General features: G+C 39.1%; 1 protein-coding gene across 1 annotated transcript; it reads left to right on the top strand.

Moving 5' to 3' along the window:
• Nucleotides 1-5,291: 5,291 nt before the first annotated feature.
• On the top strand, nucleotides 5,292-9,290 carry barx1 (BARX homeobox 1). Its single transcript, XM_086168637.1, has 4 exons — nucleotides 5,292-5,563; nucleotides 6,252-6,531; nucleotides 6,621-6,705; nucleotides 8,665-9,290. The coding sequence occupies exons 1-4, from the start codon at nucleotides 5,329-5,331 to the stop codon at nucleotides 8,830-8,832; spliced, it is 768 nt and encodes a 255-aa protein (XP_086024763.1). The 5' UTR covers nucleotides 5,292-5,328; the 3' UTR covers nucleotides 8,833-9,290.
• Nucleotides 9,291-17,273: the final 7,983 nt, after the last annotated feature.

Raw genomic sequence — 17,273 nt, 5'->3', positions numbered from 1 at the left:
GCGAATGATATTATTATCATTAAAATTAATATTATTATTACACAGGCTTTAAAGGCAAACATTGCAAATGCATATGAGAGATGAGATGAGAGATGAGAACAACTTTATTATAGAACTTTGCATGGGAAATATATTGCATTTATTCATTATCTATATCTACACTCAGGAGCCCATCTCAGCAGAGATGCAGGGTTCAGATGCCAGTAGAGACAAACAACCATTCACTCTCTCTTTGAGCAATGGTGGGTCTCCAATGAACCAACTTGCATGTTTTGGATTGTGGGAGGAAACTAGAGAACCTGGGAAACCCCACGCAGACACTGGGAGAACGTGCAAACTCCAGATAGAAAAGCACCCCTGTCAGAATCAAACCAGGGATCCTTTTGCCGTGAGACAGAAGCGCTCACCACTATGCTGCTCTCCCTGCGTGAAATGAACGAAAGAGAGGCTAGAAGTACAACAAAGTATATGGCTTTGTTAATGTGGTTTTCATGAGGTGAGGATAAACTGCTGCTGTACAAGGACTTCCGCCTGTTTCCAGAGCTGTGAAATCTCCTCTCTGACTGGAAATCCTGAAGCAGCACGTCTGCTCATGATCTAAGAGCTCTTGATCTGTCAAGATGATAACCATAAGAAGCACAATCACATTAAGTTGAACCCCGAGAGGCTCAGAAAAGATACATTTTGGGTTTGGGAGTAAGCTTTTAATAGTTCTGACTTAAATCCCATCACGGTGGTCTGGCAGGACATTTACAGATCTCAATGCTCAAGAAATGACTGCAAGCCTAATAATTACCCATGAAAACTTTACCCCCATCCCAGAAATGTTAGTGAGAGGAGGAAGGTAAGAATTGTTAACATTTGTAAATCTTCCTAAATAATTCAAATTTAAATTCAAAACAACCCCCTCATGACAAAATCAAGTACTTCTCAGAATCAGTCAATCACAGTTTTCCACATTTGTGTGTACACAATAGTAATTCATCCAAGTACAGCATGAAATATATATATATATATGTTTTATTGTCTGCTCACAGAAATGAATTACAATGATAACAATACGTTCTGAGCAACTGACAAAGAACAAGATGTTTTGAATTTTACACATTTCAATTCATGACCAGTGTTGATGTTACTGAGGACAAAACCTTGCAGTGTTGTTCTCCTACCTCTACATTCTGTAACGGTTCATGCAGAAATGAGACACACACATGATGGACTGACAACTAAAACAGCGTTTTCTTAAGTGGTGGCTGGAAAACAGTTAAAAATGATCACTGAGACCTCCAGAAGACATGACCTGTTTGCATGACCATCAAAAATTAGCTTCACATTTAAACTGAATTTACTTCTTTCTTACTAAATAAATGGCCATTTAAAAGCCATATTTACAGCTATATTTATTTATAAATATTTACAAACAATATTTGTGAGAAAGTGTTGTAAGAGTCCCTCTAGCCACTTTTCACAAGTACTCTGGCGCCGCCCAGTGGGTGTTTATATTCGTAGAGAAAAAAAGAGCGAAAGATATTTCCCAACATATTTCTCTTCCTAATGAACTTTTGGGGGTTCTCTCTCAAGTGCAACAAAAATTAAATTACAAGTACATTTGCATATGGACAGTAGAATGGGATGAAACAACCCCCAAATTAACTGTTTTATTCAAGCTCTTGATCTAAAGTCATGCAAAAATATAGCATTCATGCATTTCCAAGTGTGTGTGTGTGTGTGTGTGTGTGTGTGTGTGTGTGTGTGTGTGTGTGTGAGAGAGAGTGTGTGTGTGCGCGCGCGCGCATTATACAGTAAGTACATTTGTATTGGAAGCACTGATTGTGCAGTTCCAGCAGTGACCACAGGAGAAAGCTGCAAACGCGCCATATGTTTAAATAACCTTGGGATATTCATCACTGTACCTCAGCAGTTGTTCGCAGAATTAGATTCACATTTCTGGGTCGGAACATGTGAGAGACTGTGCAGATGTGTGTGTGTCAGCCTATGGGACAAAACGTGACTATTTCTAATTTTCAAGATGTTCATGCATCACTAAGGTTACAGGGCTTTTCACTGTGCTGAGCTTTAATAACAATACAGTCTATTTTACTGATTCAAGCAATGGATGGTGATCTCTGCGCCTCTGCTTTTCTTCTTATTTACCATACAGATGCTTCAATCTTCAATTTATCATCCCACCCTGTCTCCTTTTTCCTGAATGAAAGATGTAGTAAATCCTTTTCCCATAAAAGCCTGCAGACTATAGTAACTGTTACTATATAATAGTTACCTTTGGAACTGATCTCAAATCTATGACTATGGATTTAGTCCTAATCTATGTTGCACAATGACTTATAATGGGATTTCAAAGGAAAAATTATGCCACGATAGATTTAGTGCAAACTAAAGAAACTGCAGCCGAAAAACGTCCGTCTTAAATTTGCAACAAATGATTTGAGGAAATTCTTAATTTAAATATAATTTATCCAAAACAATCTTAAACGCTTTGCTTCACATCAGAATTCCAGAACACCCTCTGGGTTTGGTTTTGCGGTTTTGCTGTCATGTAATTTTGTTGTTGCAATTTCTGCATTTCTTTCTGGATGTTACACAGTAAAAATAAAAACATAACACCGTATAAGACAAGGCAATCTGCATCGTGACTCACGGTTTATTCTGGGAGAATGAGTAATTTCATTCAAACATAAATGACCACATTGACACGGATTCAGATACACATCTGAGCTCTCACACGAACAACTAATACTCTTGTTTTTGAAATGCATTTCAGTCAAAAGCAGCTCCAGGGAAGCTGTCCTTATTTTGATGCTGATTGTGGTTTTAATGTCGAACAAATCATTTCCTCATTAACTTCAAGGTATTTTAATTTCAAAAACATGATTGCGATAATATAAGCATTCAAAAAATGATAAAGCAAGCAGAATGTTGGACATCCCAGCCCCCCTTTCACACACACACACACACACACACACACACACACACTGAACAATGATAATGTGTGTGTTTGTATACAAATACAACATACATTTTGTAAGTGTGTGTGTGTGTGTGTGTGTTTGTGACAAGCCAACTAAAATCAACTAATTTAAATTGATATTTTAAAAGCAGCTTTGGTTGTTTTTGTTTTATCTATTTAATCACACACACATACACACACACATATATATATATATATATATATATATATATATTGGGGGGGGTTGTAAATACATGTAGTGCACTTGGTCTATCTCAGAATAAAGGAATAGTAAAGGAAAGGTGGATCTAATCTAATCTACACCTGTCTTGAAGTAGGCCAGTAATTTGTTTTAAATGTACTGAAATAACCAGGCAATTGTAATTCAATGAAACTTAACTAAAACTCACAAATGTGACTGCTCACTGTAACAAATGATTCATATCATTGTAGGCTGACAACATCTGGTTTTATTGTGTCAAAGTTTTTAAATTTTGTTACAGCTTATGGTGTGTTATTCTACTGTCAGGAGAACATAGAATTTCAAAAAGTTAGGTTATTGCGTTGAAAAACTTTGATCAATAAGAGGATGTCTGGTGCCACAAATGGATGCAGGAAGAAAATAATCAGTAATATTTTTATTATCCAAACTGCAAAATAGTATTGTACACCAATGTATATACACCAATGTATCATGTATTTAGCTGCTTTTGGAGGTAGCACAGTCATTGTCTGATGTTATCGAATGAAAAGACAAACTGTGTCTGATATTCAAAGCTTGGCTTGTACTTCAGCGATGTGTCGGTAATCTTTTCCCTCTCCTGCGTGTTTGTGTCAAGCTGCAATTCTACCACTGAAACACTAGCTGGCGAGGGGAGTCAAAGGCTGCTGTGTTGCTTTTTTCAACCGATTCCAAAACATCGTGGATAAAAAAAGGAACATTTTGGTGACTATGATCGCTGAAACGCTGACCAGCAGCTCATTTTCAACAAGAAGATGCAGTGTGAACTTGGGACGTGTAAACAGAAAGAGGAAAGTCTATATTTAGGGGTGTCCATCGATAGGCTCCATGTCACCACAATGTGCAGTTATATTTCTGAATAGGCGCATGGGAGGGTTTGCAGCCATACCTATGGAGATTAATGCACAAATTAACCTTTAACACCAATCTATTGGTTCATCTGGTGTTCTCGGGGACCCTCAGGAGAAAAACCAAGAGGCAAGCACATCGAAAAATGTCCATGCTTATTACAGAAAGAGCATATGACAAGCAGAACAACCATCCTGGAGAAGAGGCTGTGATCCACCCTCGTATTATCTCATCACTACCCTTCGCCGCGTAGAGCGATGGATGTGCAGAATTTAGAGTTTGGGCCTATTTTCAGATCCATTGATTTTCCCTGAAGACCCCACTATAAGAATCCAGTATATGCTACGTTTGTGACATTATGGGTCAATATGTGATGTTGAAAAGACATCACATTTTTGAGAATATATACACTTGTATGTGCGTGTGTGTGTGGGCGGGGGGTTAAGCTAAGGGGTCAATGTTAGAGCCAAATCCAGGCATTCTGTTATAATCTTTAAATTAGTGCCATGTAAGGCTATGCAAAACAAGGAATGGATTTTGAGTATGTTTGCATGGGTGCTTTTCATGTATGGGTAAATGTTTCTGTTCTCACCTGCTTCGGGGAAATCAATCGAAAAGAAATAAATAGGAGCTTAAAAACAAAATATGCTACTTGTTATTGTCACAAAAGATAAAATTTGAAGTACTGAATACACTTGAGTACTCACAGGGGTCACGAATGGAGGCGTTCAGTCACAGCCTGGGTGGGGATGAAGGTTGGGGAGGGGGGGTTGGAGCTGAAAACTTTTTTTTATTTCTAATATATATACTCTCCCAGTGAAGTAGTCTGTGTGTTCCTCTTCCTCTCAGGTCCTTTTTCCTCCCTCCTCGAAAGCAGCCGGACTCCCTCCGGCTCCGTGGCACGACCACGCACACTGACCCGGGAAGAGGTGGAGCCAAGAGGACCGTCGTTTAAAAAAAAAAAAGGCAAATATTATTCCTCCTCTCACCGCCAAGGTGACTCACTCTGCGGCGGAGGAACCTCTCGGCGCACCGCCGGGCCCCGAGCACAGCCCCGGACCTCCTCCTCTGGCTCTCCGTGAGCGTCAAACCGGACCCGGACACAGAAACCGGGGACACCCAAGCGCACCGAGAGGATAACTTGCACCCGCCGGGCCGGCCGGGGGGGGCGTTCGATCCGCGGACTATAACGGCTCGGCGGCGGGGCGGGGCGGGACGGGGGGGGGACATGAGCCCCGGTCTGCGCCCCTGAACGGAACGGAGGTCGCGAATGCAAAAAGAGAAGCACGGAAACAAGCGTATTATGCAGCATCATTTGGATATGGGGGCGCATTTCTATCCTCCGGAGGTTCACCCGGATCACAGGACCCACCGGTACCGGAGCTTCATGATCGAGGAGATACTGACCGACCACCCGGAGCACAAGGCGGCCGCCCCCGCCGGGGAGCTGCTCAAATTCGGAGTCCACGCTCTACTGTCTGCGCGGCCCTTCCACAGCCAACTCGGTAAGATGATAATAATAATAAAAACAATAATATTATTAATTGGATGGAAATAAAAATCACTTTTCTAGATACATATAATAAATAACGGGTAACTGCCTCGGAACCGGGAACAAGCCAATCAAGTAATTTGATTAGTAATATTATGCGCCTTACATTAATAATATTCTTGCGGAAAAATGTTATTTGGTCTGTTCGTCATACATTAAATTGCGTGGGATGCTGATATTTGACATTTATCGGGGTTTTCAAAAAAATCTTCGCGCAATTGCGGAGTCGTTGCCTATTTGAATGAACATGACAATAAATTGCCTAATTTATCACAGGGCAATTTTAATTATAATGATGATAATGATCGTAAATTATTATCGTTATAATAGAGTCAATATAGGTGAAAATGCAGACACGTGTCACCTGCCTTTCAGGATCTGTCTCTTTTCCCTGTCATTTCGTGCGTAAACATGTGCACTTCGGCCAGAGTTAATTGTTTTAAACCACAAATTGAAACTTGTCTTGAAATATCTGCAAATATTAGACATCCGTAATTTCTAAAACTACGACACCCACTGAAATGCGCATCGTGACCAGATCCGGTTTTTACTGCAAATATTGTATTTGTATTAAGACATGTCTTAACTCCAAACCCTTCCTGTGTGTGCATGTGTGTGTGTGTGTGTGTGTGTGCGTGCAGTGCTGAAGGCCGACCAAACAAGCCTGCTCAAGTTCCCCATGTCTCCGCTGCCTTGCCCGCTCGCCTCGCCGCTGCTGGCCGCCGCTCCGGGCCTGCAGGTCGGCGCCGCGTCGCATCACCTGCCGTTGGACCTGCACCTCCGCGGGAAGCTGGATCACGGAGGCGACGGCGGCGGGAAGAGCAAGAAAGGCCGCCGGAGCCGCACCGTGTTCACCGAGCTGCAGCTGATGGGGCTGGAGAAGCGCTTCGAGAAGCAGAAGTACCTGTCGACGCCAGACAGGTGAAGCGCAAACAACACACCGTCATGATCATTCTAACTGGGCCCGATCGATCGATGGGTGGCGCTGAATCGATTATTGATGGTTCCAGGATAGACCTGGCGGAGTCTCTGGGTCTCAGTCAGCTGCAAGTCAAGACGTGGTACCAGAACAGGAGGATGAAGTGGAAGAAAATCGTAAGTTTGGACTTAAATTATGTAAAAGAAAATGGAAACAAAACATGTTTTTCTTCTGTAATACTCGGCGGTACTCCGTGGAAAATTTAGCCCAGACTTAACCTTATTATAATCATTTTATTTTAGCAACGTTTGTGCAAAGAAGCAGATCCCACTTTTGAAAAAGGAATTGAATAACATTTTTTGGTCGTTACTTCTAAATATATTATTTAGTGACTCCATTTTACAGGAGTTTTCTCTTTGCCTTACTTTTCTTCAATCCTGGATTCTTTCTGCAATGATACTGCGTGGATTTATCGAGAAACCACAATTCGTAAAAAACGAAACTCAAATAAGCAGCTAAAATATATAAGACAAAATTAGCCCTTCGAGAAAATCATTCCATTAAAACAAAATTACATTTATTCTCATAGATAGATTTTCAGGCCAGAAAAAAGACGCTGATTATTTTTTGGACGTTTAAATGTTCTTAATGTGTGTGTGTGTGTGTGTGTGTGTGTGTGTGTGTGTGTGTGTGTGTGTGTGTGTGTGTGTGTGTGTGTGTGTGTGTGTGTGTGTGTGTGTTTAAACGTTGAAGTTCTAAAAACGGCTCAAAAATGACCTTGAAAATCTTCTACTTTTTATTCATTTTTTTGTTTTTCTCTATCCAGAACTGTCTCTGATTTTTTTGATTTGCCTTTAACTTTTCGCTTTGATTTTTATTTCCTCTCTAAATTCTAACCTTGTGTGATGTGATCGATCTGAAGGTCACAAATTGGGAAAAAAAAAACAAAGTACACATTGCATTCCATTGATTGTTTGATAAACAGTCCTGAGTTTTGTGTTAAAAGTTACCACTGCAGGAGATATCAGTGTTTCTCACACTGTGATGGTAAAAGGCAATTAGTGAAAAGCAAAAAAAAAAAAAAAATAGTGATAAAGCTATACTTATTTAGACTCTTACATAACTTGTCATATTTCCTGTCTGGCTCGGACTACATTTCTCATTCTGAAAATGGAAAAATGCTTCTCACACACTGAGAAAAATACCTTCCGCTTCGGAGTCGGCAGCTTATCCATAAGAAGTCTGTGTATCCCGGGGGTGAAGAGTCTGTGACAAAGAATGTAAATCAATAATTAAATAATCAACAGTATTGATACAAATACAAGCCATTAACATTAGATTTAAAATACAACCTATATGAAATGTCTGGACATAAAAACGGTAATACATAGATATGATATATAGTATTTTTTTTTTCTGTAATTTCTTATTGTGTTTTTTTAACGAAATAAAAGCATGCTTATTCATAACTATAAGAGGTAATAATCATTGGACAGCGACATGTTTTTATTCCATGTTTGCTGGACGGACTGTTGGCGGTAGTCATTTGTCAACAAAAACGGAAAATGCAAAATATGTTTTGCCACGAGAAAATAATTTGCAATAAAGTAATGGAAAATACAAAAAACAAAATAACAATAAGTCACCAAAAATTTTACTTAAAACATGTTTAGAAAATAATATTAAGATATGTTGTTAACAATTATAGGCCAAATTATACACTGATTGTGTGTGTATAGAAAGTGAAGGCTTTGGAAATTCGGGGAAGAAAATTAGCAAAGTAATCGACCGATGAGCATTTATTGTAATTGTTAGTGTTTTGTTTTGTTTTTCAAAGCCTCTGAATTACAAACTGTATTAAAACTTTCAGGGTCAAGTGGTCCAGAATACACAGAAGGTGGAAAAGCTCTGTTGATGGATCTACATTAGTACTGAAATACCTAAAGCTGACATTCAGGAAATTCTTTGCATAAAGGATCTCATTTGATAACACATTTCGTCTGTTATATCAACTCAGTATATTTAAATACATTTCAAGGAATTCAGCCAATATGGAGAAGTTACTAAACAGGCCCGGAAGATCACCCAGGCGTTTGCATCCACCGCTGTCGGCTGACTGCAAATCTCTCCTACAGGTGCTGCAAGGTGGAGGCCTGGAGTCGCCCACCAAGCCCAAAGGTCGGCCAAAGAAGAACTCCATCCTCAGCAGCGAGCAGCTCTCGGAGCAGGAGAGGTCAGGGGCGGACGGCGAACGTCCGTCGGACGGCTCGTCCTCACAGCAGGAGAGCATTCAGGAGGAATGACTGTGACACTGCAAAAGCTCCCTCCCGGATGCTCGGAGGCTTTTTTTTTTTTTAATTTTTGAATGCAGGCTCTTTCAGAAAATGGAGGATAAGGCTCATCACGGAGCGGGGACCCCTGATTAAGACCCTCAGGCCTAGCAGGAGGCCTGTGTGTGTCTGTGAACTACCACTGCTGAGGAGGGAACCTGGGTAGTAGGTCCACTTTATATTCTAAGGCTCGTCTGTTTGCATTCCTTCAGTGTAACTGTCTCATGTTTAATTATTAAATGTATTTTCACTAGCAACTTTCTCTTCTTCTTATTAAGCACATAGATTTTTTTTTTCAAGACATTATTTTCTTTTAATCCTGTACCTCAATGCCGAGGTCTCCGATCGAAGGCAGTGCCTTGAGAGGTCATCCTTAGGGTTTACTGGCCTAACCTTTATGAATATATTCAAAGAAACGCATTCAAAATAAATAGGAGCCATAAAAACATCGAAAGAACACAACTAAAATCTGATAAGTGATAAATGGGTAGATCACGTATATTTGTGTAAAAAGCGGAGGCCTCCATTTATAGTGCGGGTTGTTTCAAATATTCCAGGATCATTTTGTATTGTGAGGACGCGTAGATATTAAAGAGCTGTTCTTTGAATCACACACTCAGTATTAAACATGAGTTTTAAATTCGATGTTGATCAGAACTGATGATTTTACTCTGGTAGTGATGTTAAATGTTAAATTAAAGACCTGATAGTGTTTGTAGCTGGCGGGGCACGTTGTATAAACGTTGCACCTGCTGGTGTTGCTTTCAGAAGGCAGATAATGTTCCAACCTGGAATCCACTGTTTACTGGAGCTGCGCCTTTCCTTATTGGAAAAAAGAGGCCGAAATAAACCTGAAGAAAATGGTAGTAATTATTCCCCCAAAATATCCAGATTTTTTGACAAAACAAATCGTGCAGTTGTATTGAGTTTTTCTCACGGTTTGTGTGAATTTCACCCGAGCACTGTTTAAACCAGGCTGTTTATAGTGATATTTTTTTTTATTCAGGAATTATGTTGCTGTTTGTTCAGGGAGGGGAATTTTTTCTTTTTTCCAAAGGAAGCGTCAGTTTTCAGCTGTACGACTTTTAGGGGGCATAAGTAGATAATAGCAAGTCACATGGACAACTCCTGCACCTTTACATCTACCTTTACATCTACAAACATATGATCAGCTTCACTGAGTATATGATCTTTTTCCCCATTGAACCAACCAAAGATATAGTTAAAAACGTTTTATTTCTTTTTTTTGCCATAATTTATGACCTATACTAATGTTGTAATGGCCTTATTAATATTATTATTATTGCAATTATTATTATCATTATTATCATAATTTCTGCTATTATTATTGGTAGCAATTTGGTAGTGCAATTAGAGTCTACTCGAAGAAGTGTAATTTGTTTTGTTGACATTTAAATCATTTATCTGCATTCATTGAATTGTAATTCATCGGGTATTATTATGTAAAGGAAGGAAAATAATGATTATGTCGCCTGAAAACCCTGCAGAGACTCGAATGGGAAAACCGATAAATAGTAGTCCAACCGATCGAACTATTAGAAATACCGCTTTCGACCGTGAAGCGCTTTGCACACACACGCGCGTGGACTCCGTGACACAGAACACGCAGTTGTTAACGCCAAAAAGTAATCGCGCCGTTGGTTTTGCACATGGGATTTTACTGCGCTCGTACGAAATGGACAGATCGTTGTTCTTCTGACGCGCTTTTACGCGCAACCCAGATCCGCCGGGCGCTCCGTGGCTGCGTGGGTCCACTGTCTGTAATATCACTCCACGCGTGTCCGATTATGGCGAGATGAAAATCCAGCCCGATGTGTCTCCTCTCCTCTGCAGGTCGACCCGGAGGAGAGGGACCGTTTGACCAGAGCCTCACACTTCCGCTCACCGACGGCCAAACGTTTGTGCCGAAATAAAATAAAATAAAATAAAATAAAATAAAATAAAATTGCAGGCGATAGATCGCATTATTTGGTGTACGCCGTGCCTGATACAAAACCTGAGTTGCGTTCAAATGAGCAAAAATCGGAAGAAATATACCGGAAAATTGACACGTGTCCACAAAATTGTTTCAAAAACTTTTGTGAAATGGCAATAATCTCTGGAAAACACTAATAATAATTATACTGTGAGGAAATACTACTACTACTTGGACTAAGAATAATAATCATGATAATGATGATGTTAATAACAGTCTATGAAATATGGAAAAAAATAAGACAACACAAAAGTAGCTGAACAGGAAATAACAGCAACATAGGGTTTATGTATGTAATTGTGAATACGCATGGAGTTTAATATACAAAATACATTTATACACAGACACACACACACACACAGAAATGGAAAAAGTGATATTTTGGATGTATTTAAAAAAAATTACATAAGAAGATTCTTCAGACAACAAAGTGTGACACTAACATTTTAATGTTTCAATCCGCTGTGGTTTGGCGTCAGATGTGACTGACTCAGATGCCTGTGACGAAGCCTTGAAAATGACTTTGCTGAGGACACACTCATCACCACTTTTCACATTTCATCTGACTCGAAAAAACAGTATGAGGCCGCATTGAGGGCATGTCAGGTTCCCAGAGGTTGGAGGTTCCCACCCCAGTGGGTAATCCATGCTAAGGCACCAAATGTAGAACATGAGCCCCCAAAAAAGTTCCTTCAGGTAATGAAAGAACGAAGAGTATATTATTATATTTAATGTGGCTGTCACCATGACAACAGTGTCAGAGCCTGTGCTGAGGAATGAGAGGGAAAAAAAATCTGCAGGCCGACACGCTTTCTATTAGCACAGGAAACATTTATGGGCAACAGCCTTCTCTCAAACTCTTTGACACTCATTTACCAATAAATGGACGTGATCTGAATTGATGCTAAAATCCAGACCTGTTGAGGACTGGAGTGATTGGACACATATGCATGAAATATTTCTAAATGGCATTTTTTTTAACAGCCCAATCAATTTGAAATTTAATATTCAAAGGCCAAAAATTGAGTTAGGGAATGTGTTTTGAGCCACAGAACTGCAACTCTGCATGGGTTATTACATCTGATTCAGTTGAATTAATGGGCTAAATTGATGTGAAAAGCGGCTCAAATGGCAGTGTTTAATGTCTGATTTTCACCATGTGTTTTTGTGTTTTTGTCTTTTTGCTGATGTGCTTTTAAATGTCATTTTTGGCCTGATGACGGGGCTGGAAGTAGGGGATCAAAAATACAGAATTACAATATTGCAACGTGTGCACGGATAAAGTGTCATAAACAAGAGAACAAAGCTCTAAAACATCCACTTCAAATACATCTGCCTCCAAAATTAGAGGTCCTGTTTCTAAACACACAATCTGTTTTTTGTTGTTTTTTTCTTCCATTTTAAAACTCCCCCATGTTTGAGTTTACAGTGAAAATATGTTGACTTCTGAAAAGACTTAAATGTTACTGAAGCTTTTCTTATGTTGGTGCTTGGTGTGAACCGTGTTTAAAATGCACAAAGTGCAAATGAAATAGAAGTTTCATTACAATGAAAAAGCTGTGAAATTTCAATTCAATTTTTCAATTAAATTCATCTTTTCATTCCAATGAAAAAGCTTTGAAATTTAAATTCCATTTAAATTGAAATGAAATGGGGATGATAAAAATTATGATGCTGTTGATTATCATTGTAAATTATTACTACTATGTTGATGAAATAACTGATGGAATTGTAAAACCTCATTGAGATTTTAGCATTAGTTGTTTGTTTTTTTTTAAAGAATATTTATTGTATCCATCAAGCTGACGTGAACTTACTTGAGGACACGCATACACACACACACACACTCAAATACACAGATGCACGCACACACACACACACACACACACACACACACACACACACACACACACACACACACACACACACACACACACCATGCAATTTAATGCAACAACAACTAGGATTCCTCCTATCTATATTCTTTTATGGCACTAGCTTTAAAAATGGTAACAGAATGCCTGGCTTCGGCCCCAACACTGACCCTTGCCCCTGACCCTGACCCTAACTCTCGCCAATATCCCTTAAGGCCTGTTGCAGACCTTGATGCAAAGGCTGACCTTCAACCTGACCTTATGTTTAGTATCATAATTCTAAATTGTAGCCTAACCCTAACCCCAACCCTATAGCCTAGTATTAAATCTGATCACTGCCCCAGACCTGGCTCTAAACTGACCCTGCCCTAATTTTAAACACGTTCCTAAATCCAAGTCTAAAGCACAAAACATTAAACTCTTTTTTTAATTGCCCGTCATAGTGAGAATTTCTGTTGAATCTAATTATCCAATCTCCACAAAATCTATCAATCAAAAATTCTATAAACATGGAATATCAACAGAAAATTATAACTTAGACAACAGTTTTTTTTCTAATTCTGACTGTTACTGTTTTAGAAGAACTTAAATATTTATCATTTTCTTAAAAGGTATCTCTGTATAGACATGAAAAACACTGAATCTGGCACTCAGTTGTTAAATGCAAAATGTCACAGTTGGCAGCTTTAAGGAAAAAAACGAATGGATGTCCTGTCTATCAAAGTTTTTCCACAGTTCATTATCCAGTCATTATTTTAATGCAAAATGCCACTCCTGTTATTGGTCGGCTGTTGTAATAGCACCACCAACAGCAGAACTATGGGATTGTCAAACTTGTTATTATTGCATTTTGCATGCTATCATAATAGTTAGATAAGACCACAGATGCAAACACACATTCACACATAAATGGGCACACGCAAACACACACACAATTATTCAGAACCTGCCAGGAATATCAAGTGCCAGGGTTTATTACATGCAGATTAATGCAAGTTTATGCTTAACAACAGAGGTTGGCTAAAGAGCGTAAAATAACCTTATAGATTTGCATGTATTGCGACTGCCAGTTACTCACAATGCGAGGTGAGTGTGGGGTGGTCTTACAAAGGAGCCGGCGAGGTGACGCAGGGCCTCCTTCACATGCTCAAGCTCTCCCCTGGGCTTTTGAAGCCGCTGAACATTGGACAGCAATGACTTCTGACATAAATTACAATCAGGAGGAAGAGTCTGCTGCCAGGAGTCTACAGAGTCACAACATCAATACGCTCCACAATTTAATCATTAAGGAGAACCTTTGTGGTGGCATGATAGCCGTCTGGTGATAGCAATGAGAAGTTGACCCCAATTTTTGACAGAGCCTGTTTGTGGAGTCAAAAGGTTGATACTTAGACAGAGCCCAGGCAGGGGATCTGAGGGGGCTGAGCGTCCCCCCAGCCACGCAAAGGAGAATTTCTCCACAATTAAAGAGCCCCTGATTAATCCAACATATGTGCCAAACCTGCACATGCGGCGTATGATCCCAATTAGCCTGAAATTCAAGCCTGTGGAGGCCCAACTTCACATTAGCTCTGTCATTCTTCTTTGTTTTCACTGGACCTTCTCTAACAACAGGCCCATTTTGGCAGACTTTTCGATTAGATTCTATTAGTGGAAACGATTTCAACTAAATGATGTTGATACTGAGGTGAGATCTGATATCACAGTTCAATATACTGGTCCAGACATTGTGTTGTTATTTGTCTGCAAGTATTAAATATCATTTGATTGTTTTTTTAAGGATTAATGAGGTCAACCAAGCAGCAAATAACATATTTTCTGCATAGGACACTCTGCGTCTCAAACTGAAGTTTGTCCCTAATGAAATGTATTTCCCTCTGCGTTTTTTTCTTGTATTTATTTTTATTTTATTGCATAAAGCAGCCATCACTTTTTGAGCTGCAAGCAAAGATTGACATTCTGTCTGTTTTCAAACAATCAAACACAACAATGTGTCAGTCACTGTCCCTGAGATGACACATCCTCTTATTCAATCCACAGGAATTCTCTCTCATAGCTATCGTTTCTTCTTTCACAGACTTAGATGGGTTACCACGAAAATATCGGAGGAAAATTGTCACTAAGGACCTTTAAGACAAAACAGAAGAGATTTCCAAGGTACTTAAGGTAAACCACTTAAAGATGATACAGTCTTCTCACAGTCTGCGGAAGTTCTTGCCGTGATTTTATGCAACTTTTCCTTCGATTAAATTTCATAGGTAGGGAAAGTACTAACCCACATATTCAGCTTTCCCAGAAATATTTTCACATTTCCCTGGACGTGGTCATGAGACCGCTGAATGAGAGTTGGAGTGATTTTTTTTTTCTGTAAAATTTATACTGGCGTTTTTCCCATCTTCAGACCTAGTAAAATATCAGAGGGGAGGCTGTTGCCTGAATTGCAACAATCACTCGTGGTGCTTGGAAAGTATTCTGGCGATGTACTGGGAACTCTCTGTGAAAGGGTTTTTAGAATGGGTCAGCCCAGGGCTTGACTTCATTTCTAGTAATTGGGCGGGACAAATTAATCTCAGTGGTTATGTATGACAGGTGGCTGCAGAGCTGAAACACAGCGGTGGTTCGGGATGTTTAACAGATCAGTTGAGATTGGTTAAAGCCTACTGGCTATTGATGTGGTACAATGAAACTTCATTTGTATTCAGAGCTGGCCAGTCATATTCAAATATGAGAAGTTTCCAGCTATTGAATGCTTGAATTTCATCAAGTGGTGCAGTTCTTATAGTGAAAGAAGATGCGTATGTCTAACGATTGGCATCTAAATTTGGCAATCTGTGTGTTCAGAGTAAGATTCCAAGGTGACACATCAGTTACTTTATATTCAAACAGTATTTAAAAATGTTCCTATAAGAATCAGTCCTACATTGTGCTTCACTTAATCAGCCTATTGGCCAATACTGCCATGTCTAATATTGGCCAATGACACCTGTGCCATCTTACCTCATCACTGTGGAAGGGAAATTACTATCCATCTGCTATTTGAGGCGAAGAAGGCAGCCTCTTCTTAGTAACCTGATCAGCATGAACTTCTTGTGCTCAACATTTGTGGTTCATCTCATGGTGCATTGTGCAACATAGAGAGAGAACAAAAGATCTTAAATAGTTTTTTAAATTATATTATATTATATTATATTATATTATATTATATTATATTATATTATATTATGGTATATAATGAAAAGAAACTCGTGTTAGGAGTGGCTGGTTTTGAAAATGTCCCCTGAAATTATTCCAAGCTACATTCCTTAACAGAAATGTTTAGGAGAACTATGGGGCTCTGAATGGATTCTTAGAAAGCCTTGGTTGTGTCCTTAACTAACACTGATGTGACTGTTAAAATGTAATTTAGAAGCTTATATTTTTGACCTTTAATATTCAAATCATTCAGCAGCAGTTGGGATTTTTATATTATTAGTTACTTATTAAGTTGTTTTGTGTGTTTTTTCATTTTTTTGTGAATCTGTGTCATTTTCCAACATTTTTAACCGTAATATGAACAACTCAACAGTCAACCTTCAAAACATTGTAATACCACCGTTTAGAAAAGATAATTTATTATCCTGGCAATCGGTTTCTGTCACATTCACATAGCACGTTCACAGAACCATTCATTATGAGGTTGCAGCCTACGTTCGGATGAACAAAACCACAGAGCAACATTTTCAGTTGAAAGTGCCGGGGCATAAAGTCCTCTCTGTTTCATTCTCTACAACATCTTGGGTCAGAGAGTAGGCACTAACCCAGCCTACAGTTTAAGTAAATACCGCTTGTGTGCTTGGGCTTCAAAGTCACATCTTATGATTGATAATGACCAAAATTCTGGTTGCCATATCCATTCATGAGAAAATTATTTTTCTCAGGATACCATTTATTTATGTGTTTTTCTCTGAACCCCACGGTTTTAGTTGAGAAGTCATGTTTAAGTAAAAGCTCTCCAAAGGTTAACGGAGAAATAATATTCTTTTAACGTTAATAACCAAAATTGAAGTTCTTGCTGTTTCTTTCCGAGAAAATACGCAATTGGAGCAGCTTCAAAACAAATGATATGATTGCACACCATTGCTGTCTTTCTACTACATTTTCTGTGACCAAGCGCACTCTTGTAGCAAGGATTGTGACAGGCACTGAAATGTTTGTGATGAATATGTGTCTATCGCTGCAGAAGCAGAGGAAATATTTGACAAAAAACATCTTTTCCTGAAACTTAAAGCATGACAAATTGGATACTCATATGATCGTCTTTCTGGGGAACAAACTCAAGGTTTTTATGTCCGCTCCTCCTTTGTCAATTCAAATCATAAATCATGTACCTAATTTTTGCACCCATGACAATTTATATATGTGGTCACAAAAAAAGATCCCAGCACACTAGGAATTTAGAATTATACTCCATGTACATATATTTGGTTGGTGGAAAAGGTGGAGATGTGAACACCCTGGCATGGCAAAGTAATTATAAGGAAATGGTATGTCCTCTTTCCAATGGG

The sequence above is a fragment of the Fistularia commersonii genome, chromosome 21 (genome assembly GCF_037954325.1).
Source record: "Fistularia commersonii isolate RoL2024-O1a breed Wild chromosome 21, RoL_Fcom_v1.0, whole genome shotgun sequence".
Classification (NCBI taxonomy): Eukaryota; Metazoa; Chordata; class Actinopteri; order Syngnathiformes; family Fistulariidae; genus Fistularia; species Fistularia commersonii.
The sequence above is the reverse complement of the archived record's forward strand: the minus strand, read 5'-3'. Positions and strand labels throughout refer to the sequence as shown.